The 11,034-nt window shown below is 50.0% G+C and overlaps 2 protein-coding genes across 2 annotated transcripts in view; one reads left to right on the top strand and one right to left on the bottom strand.

Moving 5' to 3' along the window:
* Nucleotides 1–215: 215 nt before the first annotated feature.
* Nucleotides 216–2,764, bottom strand: CUNH6orf120 (chromosome unknown C6orf120 homolog). Its single transcript, XM_061378636.1, has 2 exons — nt 2,624–2,764; nt 216–1,241 (listed from the first exon to the last, which is right to left on the bottom strand). Exon 2 carries the CDS (start codon nt 1,187–1,189, stop codon nt 632–634), a length of 558 nt encoding a protein of 185 aa, XP_061234620.1. The 5' UTR covers nt 1,190–1,241; nt 2,624–2,764; the 3' UTR covers nt 216–631.
* Nucleotides 2,765–10,455: 7,691 nt separating this feature from the next.
* The window catches only part of WDR27 (WD repeat domain 27), a 56,549-nt gene continuing 55,970 nt past the window's right edge, over nt 10,456–11,034 (top strand). Inside the window, exon 1 of the mRNA XM_061378569.1 lies at nt 10,456–10,717. Coding sequence (XP_061234553.1) covers nt 10,535–10,717 — 183 coding nt within the window. The 5' untranslated portion in view covers nt 10,456–10,534. The remainder of the gene's footprint in view (nt 10,718–11,034) is intronic.

Here is an 11,034-nt window from a genome sequence, read left to right as displayed (position 1 = left end):
CAGTGACAGCAGAGAAGTGACACGCACTCAGTTTGGGTGGTGGCTTTGCTGAGGTGATGAGTGACTGCACAGATCTCTGCTTGGCATGATGTAGAGCACAAGCAGGCAAAATATAGATCATCTATCCCCCCTAGACAACTGAGAGGTTTTTCCTTCCTTTGCCCTCAGCTTCAATGCGCTCAAGCTTCACTGCTAATTATACTGGAGATCCTTGCTCAGGAAAGAAGTAGATTTTATTTTTAACCATGCACTAGATTGAGAGTGGCCCTGAAGTGCAGCACTTAATTTTACTTTTCTTTATAAAAAAAAATAGAAAATACTGAATCAGAGTTTATTTTCCTAAGCACCTGTTTAAAGTTAATTTAACAAGACCCCAACTGTACATTCATTTTTAAGCCCTGATCTCTGAAGAACACTGCAAATACTGTGCTCACTGCTCATTTTATGTATGGGGAGGGAGGATTTACAATATAAAATTAAATATGGCTTTTTCCCCCACTTCCTTTATGGTTTAGGAAAAGTAACCTGAATACCTCTTCAGGAACTATAACAAAGTGTATTAAATATCACAGCAAGTAATTCGTGTTCAATTTCACAGGCTGAAATGTGACTTAGCCCAGTGTGCGTCAATTTAAAAAAGAATTTCAAGTATTAATTTCAGGATTCCAATCAGTATAGTCCAGAAAACAGACTCCTCGTCCTGAGACTCATCTTCTGTAGACTGTGAGTATTTCTGGTTCATCTCCATCTCCTCAGGGTTGTAAGAAGCCTCACCAAATGGGTACTGTACAACTGTCCGATCATAGTACACTTTCATTTCAAACTCGCTCTCCAAGTGAGAGGGGTGGCCATAAATCCCTATTCCCACTGGGCGGCGGAAGTGCGCCGGTACGTGGACAACATCCTGGCCACAGGTTACAGACTGTAACTCGTACTCGTCAAAGCTGGGGTGAAGTGTCATGTCAGATACGTACAAGTCTGCATCACCTTTTAAACTCCGCATCTGAAGTACGATCTTCCCCTCGTGATTTAGTCTCAAATAGCTGTAGTTGCCTGCTCCAATCTGACCTTGAACAACATGGAGAAGGACCCATTCTTCAGGTACATCCTCTTCCTCCAAGGCATTTACCACAACGAGTACTTGAGCTGCTACAAAAATGATCAGGATTCTTTTCCAGCATGCTGCCATGGTCTGGGGCTATATTCAGACTCTTCCTTTCTCCTGATCTTGTCTCCTCCTTCTGAATACAAAACATAATTCAGATTTCAGTATATACCCTTCTTGGAAGGAATCAAATTTAACTTGGTAATTTTCCTAAGTTCTCTCTAGTCCACACACAGTTAAGCAACTTTAATTAAGTATATTCATTAACTTTTCTGGTTTGAATAGTAATAAAACCTCATTGCTAATATTCAGAGCTCTGTCAAATTAAAATGGCCTGAATTTCTTAAGTTAAGCAGGAATTAATCAAGCAGGTAGGTGTTTTATCATCCAGGACTGACACAGGGCCATTAGTTTTATTCTACCTGCACAGATGCTAAATTTGACTGAGATGAAACCCAATAATGATTTTAGACTGTTTTAAAGAAACCCAAGCAGTTAAAAAGAATGCTGTTGTATGCTTGAAGAAGTTCAGCCTTGCATCAGCTGTTTAGAGGATCCTATTTGTTCCCCCATCCACTCAACTTCCAAAGGCAGTAAAGGTGTAAACTTGGGCACACACAAGAAGCAGTACGCACTCTTGACTTGCACTGGGAATAGAATTAGAAATAAAATCGAGTTATCTAGTGAATTAACACATTCGGATATGATTCTACTGTGATTGTTTCTAGGACTAAACTTGGCATATTACCCGTGAAAAGAGGAGTTTCCTAGAGATCCTGTTGCTATAAAAGCACTCAGCTCTTTGCAGCACAAACTTAATGCAACTGTTCAGACGCAACTTGTGAACACTTCTGACAGCTTCCAAAGTACACAGCTGCGTACTTGACTGTGATACTCGGTCACACTCAAGTACAACAGCCACACGTAGACATGCACAGTTCCAGGTTTAAGAGGAAGCTTCTCATCTTTTCATTCTTTCCATTAGGACACTACAGTCACCTCAAACATGAAAGCTACTAGCTGTTTTGTACCCTGCTGGCATCGAAACAAACTGCACTGCTTCCACTGCGATGTCAGTTAAACCTTAAGAGGTTTTACAGCTAAACACAACACGGGAAAAACCGTAAGGGTATTTCTCCAGCTCCACATTTGCTGCCCCGGAGGCCTCTATACAAGGCCACAATTGAGCACTGGCAGCATAAAAGAAGCAATTCTCACAGCATTCGCAGAACGTGGCCGGCCGACACAACACCCTCAACAGCGACATTAAAAACCACTCTTCTGCCTCCCTATATCGGGGGACCGACCCTCGGCCACTTTTAAACCGAAGCGACGGTGACATACCCAAGCGGGTAGCCGCACGGCTCCGCTCCTGAGCAGCGAACGATGAAGTTACCGAGGGACACCCGACGCCGTTCCGGAGTGCAACAGCACCTGCGAGGGGCCGCGGTTTGGAGAACTGCCGGCCCCGCTGACCCCCGCCACCCTCCGCCGACGGACAGCTGGGGCACGGCTCACCTCTGACCGGCCGAGGGGCTCCGGCACGGCGAGGCCGCGGCGAAGCACAGCAGCGGGCTCCGCGGACGTGCGGCAGCGCAGCGCGCTCGTAGCGCCGCGGAAGAGCCCCTCCCCGGGGCGGGCTGGCACGGAGGCGGCCCCTGCACACCCCGGAGCCGAGCCCGGCCCAACACGGGCGGCTACCAGCGGAGGAGGCTGGCTGCAGACGGATGGGGGGGGCCTCCGCACCGCCCCCCCTCACAGGCCAGCGCGGCGCCACTCACAGCCGATAACGCTGAGCACTCCAGCCGCAGCCCGCCCTCCTCCCCGACGGGGGGGAGGAGCGTCCCCACCTCTCCCAGATATCGCGAGAGCGGATGGCGGCGGGAGGGGGGCGGGGGAGACGGGGCGTCGCCACGGCAACGCGGAGTACCAGGCACAGGCACAGGCACAGGCACAGGCACAGGCACAGGCACAGGCACAGGCACAGGCACAGGCACAGAGCCCGCGGGGTCGCGGGCCGTAGGGCAATGGGTTGTGCGGCCCCTCGGCGCGGAGCTGTGGCGGAGTGCGGCGGTAGGAAGGCTCTGCAGAGGGGTCTGGGCAGCTGAGTCGGTGGGCTGTGGCAGGGCTAGGGTAATGACCACCCCCCTGTACTTGACACTTGTGAGGCTGCACCTCAGGTACTGTGCTCACCCTCACCACAAGACAGACATTGAGTTGATGGAGCATCGAAGCTGGTGAAGGGCCTGGTGCACAAGTCTTATGAGGAACGGCTGAGGCTCCTGGGGAGAGCTTAAGAAGAAAAAGCTCAGAGGGGACCTTATTGTTCTCTAGAACTACCTGAAAGGAGGGCAGAGTGAGGAGATGGCTGGTCTCTTTACCTAAGTAACCAGTGATAGAACAACTTTAAATAATGAGATTTATCAGGTTTAATATTTCAGTGTGTACTAAGCAGCTGATAAGCCTGTTTGAAAGATTTAAATTGATTTAATAAAACTCACGTTTAACAGAATCCACATTTGGCAGGTTTATGCAGCCTGTTAGTTTGAGGTATGATTTGACAGAATGCATTACCTGGTGTTTATGAAGTTAGAGAGCTTTGAAGAATACTGAGACCAATAGAAATATACTGTTTGACACAAAAGCATGCTATGATAATGAACTGCTGTTTGGCTAAAATGACCCTTTTTTTCACATGTCTGTCAGTTCAATCTGAAGTGGATGGATAGCTGAGCTGAGGGAACATGCTGGAGCCATGATCTCTGAGCATCATGTTGCACAGAAAAGGGATGTGTCAGGAAGTGAGCTTTATGGGCGTGTGACATAAATTGTTCACTGCACGCTCACACTGTCACTAGTATTTGCATGCAGCTGTCACCTTGTGCCAACGGGGCAGAAATCTGCTTCTTGTCACTCTTGGATGAGTGGTGTCTTAGCCACTGAGAAGCAACAGCATCTGTTGGAAAGGCAAAAATCAGTGATGGGTCGCGCCTGTCTGAACCAACCCCTGGCTGAGGGTCCAGCTGCAGGAAAGTAGCTGGTGTTCTAACTCCCGTTTGATCAGTCAAGAAATCATACCAAGGTCACAAATACTTTTTTGGATCTTACTAGTTCCCTAGTTGTTATGGACAGGGGGTTGTTGAAAGTATTGTAACTACAATACTTTTAACATGAAAGTAAACTATAGTGAAAAGAACTGGGGAGAAACATGCTAAACTGCCTAGAAACAGTTATGGACAAAGACACACCATGTTTCAGAACAAGTTCTTTACACCTAGGGGTCGTTTGCCTGTCTGAACAACACCTTTTTTTTTCCTCTACTAGCATTTATCATTCTATACTGATGCCTAAACTGTCATGATGCATTCATGACTGTATCAGTCATGGAAACTGTCATCAGCAAATTACAGTAATTTTTTTCAGTAGTATTCTTATCCATGAGTCACAGTTCAGAAAAGAAATACTGTCCTATGCAGTGCACTGAGTTACTGCTGTGTGGCTGGTGCTCAGTACAGTGGTTTTATCCAAATTCACAAGTCAGCTGACTGGAGCTAGCCCAGCTAGAGCCGCAGCCGGCACGCTACAGCGATATCGAGGTTCTACCGAGATTAGGAAAATCAGAGGGGATAGCGGGGAGGCATCGCGATTCCCGACATTTCCCGACACTTCCTGATTCCTGAAGTCCCAGCAGCCCTTGCGAGAGAGCGGCTGACGTGGCGGGGGGGGGCGTTCCCACGGTGACGGCGACCACCCTCCTGCCCCTTGACTTGAAAAAGCCTTTGAAAGGGCAGCGACACATCCAGGGAAGAACAGGTAGGTCGTTTTGCTGACCAATATGGTCGTCTCCAGAAAGAGAGCTAACAGTAAGAGGACTGTAGCAACTCAGACAGAGACCCCGACCCTAACCGTAGCTGTTCAGGTCTCTGGATGCAGGGAGTGCCAGAGCCTGCTACTGCCGGGGGAGGGAGGACAGCATTCCACCTGTGTGAGGTGTGAGCAGGTAGAAGATCCGCTTAGCTTGGTGGCTAAACTTAAGGAGGAGGTTGAGACGCTGAGGAGCATCAGGGAGTGTGAAAGGGAGATCGACTGGTGGAGTAACTCCCTGGCGGGCCAGATGGAACGGCTCCAGGGAGATACCCCCCAAAAGGGGATGGACCCCTGCCCTCTCAGACAGAGGGGGATGGCCTGAGACAGCCCCTGTCCTGTAGCTGTCGCCCAGAGGTAGGGAACCAAAAAGATGATGAGGGTTGGAAGCGAGTTCCAGTTCGGCGTCGTGGGCAACCCTCCTCCCTTCCTGCCCCGCTTCCCCAGGTGTCCCTCCATAATAGGTTTGAGGCCCTGGATCTTCAAGGAGAGGTAGGTGAGGATGTGGTGCAAGGCCCGCCTACAAGGCCACATAGGAAAAAGCGGTCGACTTCATACCTCAAGACTGCGTCTGATAAGAAAGAAAGAAGGGTCATTGTAGTAGGTGATTCCATTCTGAAAGGAACAGAGGGCCCGATATGCAGAGTTGACCCTCATCATAGGGAAGTGTGTAGTCTGCCTGGAGCCTGGATCAGGGATATCACCAGGGCGCTCCCCAACCTGGTGCACCCGACAGACTACTACCCGCTGCTGGTCTTCCAGACAGGTGAGGGGGAAGCTGCTTCCCGCAGTCTGAGGGGGATGAAGAAAGACTACAGGGCCTTGGGGCGGATGGTGAAAGACTCTGGGGCTCAAGTGATCTTCTCTTCACTCCTTCCATCTTCTATTGATGATGTGGGACTGAATGGGAAAATTCAGTCCATAAACGATTGGCTTCGAGGCTGGTGCTGCAGGCAGGGCTTTGGATTCTTTGATAACGGCTGGTTTTATAGGGCACCAGTCTGGACAATGGCATGTGGGAAAGGTTTATCACACAGAGGCAAAAGGATGCTGGGGCAAGAATTAGCAGGGCTCATTTGGAGAGCTTTAAACTAGATTCGAAGGGGGATGGGGTTGTAGCTGGGCTTGCCTCAGTGGGACAGCGCTCCGGAATTGATGAAGACTGGGAGGCCTCCTGTAATCCTAGGGTGAAATCGGTGTGCTCGGCTCGCTCCCTGAAATGTCTGTACGCCAATGCGCGCAGCATGGGAAATAAGCAGGAGGAGCTAGAAACCTGTGTTAAGTCAGGAGATTATGACCTGGTGGCAATTACAGAGACGTGGTGGGACAGCTCACATGACTGGAATATAGTCATGGAGGGCTATGTCCTTTTCAGGAAAGACAGGCCAGCCAGGCGGGGTGGTGGGGTTGCTCTTTATGTGCGAGAGCAGCTACAATGCGTTCAGTTCTGTCCAGGAACAGATGATGAGCGAGTTGAGAGTCTGTGGGTAAGAATTAAGGGGCAGGCTGGCAGAGGCGATACTGTTGTGGGGGTCTGTTACAGGCCACCGGATCAGGGTGAGGAAGTTGACGAGGCCTTCTACAGGCAGCTGAGAACGGCCTCACAGCCACAGGCCGTGGTCGTCGTGGGGGATTTTAACTTCCCTGATGTTTGCTGGAAGGACTACTCGGCAACCCAGCCGCAGTCCAGGAGGTTCCTCCAGTGTATGGATGATAACTTCCTCATGCAAATGCTGGACAAGCCAACCAGGAGAGGTGCGCTGCTGGATCTCATCCTCACTAACAAGGAGGGTCTGGTTGAAGGAGTGAAGGTTGAGGGCTGCCTTGGTTGCAGCGACCACGAGATGGTAGAATTCAGGATTTTGTGTGGTAGGGCCAGTAGAATAGCAAGTAGAATCGCAACCCTGGACTTTAGCAGGGCAAACTTTGGCCTCTTCAAGCAATTGCTAGGGAAAATCCCATGGGCTAGGCTGCTTGAAGGTAAAGGGGCCCAAGATAGTTAGTTGACGTTCAAGGACTGCTTTTTCCGAGCTCAAGATCAGAGCATCCCGACACGTAGGAAGTCAAGGAAGAGGGTCAGGAGACCTGCGTGGCTAAATAGGGAATTGCTGGGTATGCTGAAGTGGAAGAGAAGAGTTTACAGGTCATGGAAGGAAGGGCTGGCCACTTGGGAAGAATATAAGGCTGCTGCTAGAGGATGTAGGAAAGCTGCTAGGATGACTAAGGCCTCCTTGGAATTAAAGCTGGTGAGAGGGGTCAAGGACAGCAGAAAGAGCTTTTTCAAATACATGGCAGATAAAACTAACACCAGAGGCAATGTAGGCCCGCTGATGAACGGGATGGGTGCCCTGGTGACAGAAGATACAGAGATGGCAGAGTTACTGAATGCCTTCTTTGTCTCTGTCTACTCTGCCGGAGGCAGTCCTGAAGAGCCCTGTACCGCTGAGACCTCAGATGAAGACAGGTCAACGGAGCGGTCTGCCTTAGTCGATGAGGAATGGGTTAGAGACCAGTTGAGCAATCTGGATATCCATAAATCCATGGGTCCAGATGGGATGCACCCGCGGGTGCTGAGGGAACTGGCGGAGGTCATTGCTAGACCGCTCTCCATCATCTTTACCAAGTCTTGGGAAATGGGAGAGGTGCCTGAGGACTGGAGGAAAGCAAATGTCACTCCTGTCTTCAAAAAGGGCAAGAAGGAGGACCCGGGTAACTATAGACCGGTCAGCCTCACCTCCATTCCTGGGAAAGTGATGGAACACCTTGTCCTTGGTGCCATCTTAAGGCATATCAAGGATAAGAGGGTTATGAGGAGCAGTCAACATGGCTTCACCAAGGGGAAGTCATGCTTGACCAATCTCGTAGCCGTTTATGAGGAAATAACACGGTGGATGGATGATGGCAGAGCGGTGGATGTGGTCTACCTTGACTTCAGCAAAGCGTTTGACACAGTCTCCCACAGCATCCTGCAGCTAAATTGAGGAAGTGTGGTCTGGATGATCGGGTAGTGAGGTGGACTGTGAACTGGCTGAAGGAGAGAAGCCAGAGAGTTGTAGTCTATGGGGCGGAGTCTAGTTGGAGGCCTGTATCTAGTGGAGTGCCTCAAGGGTCGGTATTGGGACCAGTATTATTTAATATATTCATCAATGATTTAGATGAGGGAACTGAGTGTACTATCAGCAAGTTTGCTGATGACACTAAGCTGGGAGGAGTGGCCGACACGCCAGAAGGCTGTGCTGCCATCCAGAGAGACCTGGACAGGCTGGAGAGTTGGGCGGGGAATAACTTGATGAAATATAACAAGGGAAAGTGTAGAGTCCTGCATCTGGGCAGGAACAACCCCAGGTTCCAGTATAGATTGGGGAACGACCTGTTAGAGAGCAGTGTAGGGGAGAGGGACCTGGGGGTCCTGGTGGACGACAGGGTGACCATGAGCCGACACTGTGCCCTTGTGGCCAAGAAGGCCAATGGCATCCTGGGGTGTATTAGAAGGGGGGTGGTTAGTAGGTCGAGAGAGGTCCTCCTTCCCCTCTACTCTGCCCTGGTGAGACCTCATCTGGAATATTGTGTCCAGTTCTGGGCCCCTCAGTTTAAGAAGGACAGGGACCTGCTGGAGAGAGTCCAGCGCAGGGCAACTAAGATGATTAAGGGAGTGGAGCATCTCCCTTATGAGGAAAGACTGAGGGAGCTGGGTCTCTATAGTTTGGAGAAGAGGAGATTGAGGGGTGACCTTATTAGTGTATATAAATATATAAAGGGGGAGTGTCACGAGGATGGAGCCAGGCTCTTCTCAGTGGCAAACAATGATAGGACAAGGGGTAATGGGTACAAACTGGAACACAAGAGGTTCCACTTAAACTTGAGAAGAAACTTCTTCTCAGTGAGGGTGACGGAACACTGGAACAGGCTGCCCAGGGAGGTTGTGGAGTCTCCTTCTCTGGAGACATTCAAAACCCGCCTGGACACGTTCCTGTGTAACCTTATCTAGGTGTTCCTGCTCCGGCAGGGGGATTGGACTAGATGATCTTTTGAGGTCCCTTCCAATCTCTAACATACTGTGATACTGTGATACTTGAAAGAGAATTTGGACAGGTACTTTCTCCAGGCAAAACTAATAAAAGGAGATTGTGTTGTCAATGATAATATATATTAGGTGGTCATACAGTACAAAAATGCTTGTACTGTTAATGACAGACAGTTACAAGAAAGACATTCCTATAGAAAGTATCTGTTTGAAATGCAGTTGATGTGGATGCTGAGTCTGCAGATTGACCTACACCAAAATGGTTCAAGTTGGTGGATCAAAATCTTGATCATAGAATCATAACTTGGGCTGAAAGGGACCTTCAGACTTCTCCAACTTCCTATTCAGAACAGGTTTAATTAAATCAGGTTGCTCAAGGCCGTCCATGTGACTCTTGAACAACTCCAGGGATAGAGATCCACAACCTCTCTTTAGAAATTTGTTTGAATATTCAACCACCCTCACGGTATTTAAAATAAGTAAATAAAAATTCTGACATCTAATTGTATTTTCCCAGGTTCCAGCTTGTCTTACCACTGAGTGCCTCTGAAAAGAGTCTAGCTCCAAATTCCCTGCATCCTCCCATTAGGTAGGGATCAGTAAGGTCTCTTCTCCAGGCTGAAGGATGCAGCTGGCTGCCTCTGCTGCAAGGGTGCAGAGGTGGCTCATATTCAGCTTGTCCATCAGGATCTTTGGATCTGCAGAGCTGCTTCCCAGACAGACATCCTCCAGCCTGCCCTCTTGCATGGTCTACCCCGTGCCAGCTGCAGGACTCTGCACTTACTCTTGTTGGACTCCATGAGATTCTTGTTAGCAATTTCTCCTGCTGGATGAATCCCTCTGACTGGCATCCCTGCCCACCACCTTGGTGACTGCTTCCCATCACTCACAAACTTGGTGAGAGCAAGAGGTTTGTTTTTCTTCTCAGTGATGCTGCTCCGCACACTGTCATGAGCTGGTCCATGCTGTGCCCACTGTATCAACCACAGAATGGTTTGGGTTGGAAGGGACTTTAAAGCTAATCCAGTTCCAACTCCCCTGCTGCGGGCAGGGACACCTTCCACTAGACCAGGTTGCTCAAAGCCCCATCCAACCTGGCCTTGAACACTGCCAGGGATAGGGCAGCCACAGGTTCTCTGGGCAACCTGTGCCAATGCCTCATCACCCTCACAATGAAGATTTTTTTCCTAATATCTAATATAAATCTACCTTCTGTAATTTTAAAGCCATTCCCCCTTGTCCTATCCCTACATGTCCTTGCAAAAAGGACAGTTGGCCCAGGCAAGGGGACTTTGCCCGGTGCCGCGGATGGGCTAGAGGTCCCCGAGGGAGGCGGCCGCCTGGGCCCATCGCGGTCTGCGGGCGAGGGAGGTTTTGTCCTGCTCGGCGACCCGTCGGCGGCGCCGCTGCCTTGGTTACGGGCCGGGTGTTGAGCGGCGGGGCCGGTGAGGCGGAGCCTCCCCGTGTAAGGGTGCCGCTACCAGGGGATCAGGACGCAGCCTGTGAGGCGAATCCGGCCCCGTGTGGTGCCCCGCCGTAGGATGGAAAGCGGCTGTGACGGATGTGCTTCTGGAGGAACCTGCGAACCTGACGTTGTCTGCGAAAAACAGTTGTTTAGGTCCGAGCTGTCAGAGTCCCTCGTTCAGCTGGCGTGTAGTCACCATCACTGTGCTTTCCCTTTGAATCAAAATGAGTTATGCGTCTGGAATACAGCGACTGCTCAGGTAAACCCAGAGCACATCCCTCCACAGGATGCTATTTCAGAAGGCGGCTGTTTATACCTCTTAAAGAAGGTATAAAAATATCTGAGGGCAGTGTAGGAGTAAGGGTTTGACTCTAGTGCTGTAAAGAGACCAGCTTTTGTTATAAAGGTTTGTTCCTGTGATGAGAATAATGTAAACTGTGGTGGCTGGCAGCTAAACCACCAGCCAGTCTCAGGCTCACTCCTTCCCAGCAGGCTTGGAGGGAGAATCAGATAGACAAAAGTGAGAATTCATGGGCCCCCATAATAAACTAAAGGAGATAGTTTAAGGAGTGAAGG

This window comes from Neopsephotus bourkii, unplaced genomic scaffold (genome assembly GCF_033783945.1).
Source record: "Neopsephotus bourkii isolate Nb327-2 ecotype Australia unplaced genomic scaffold, CSIRO-AGI_Nbou_v1 NB_1767, whole genome shotgun sequence".
In the NCBI taxonomy this organism is placed as follows: domain Eukaryota; kingdom Metazoa; phylum Chordata; class Aves; order Psittaciformes; family Psittacidae; genus Neopsephotus; species Neopsephotus bourkii.
This window is presented reverse-complemented; position numbering and strand designations above follow the sequence as displayed.

Excerpts from the sequence above, each read along its gene's own strand:
- CUNH6orf120 (XM_061378636.1), bottom strand. The coding sequence starts at position 1,189 with ATGGCAGCATGCTGGAAAAGAATCCTGATCATTTTTGTAGCAGCTCAA.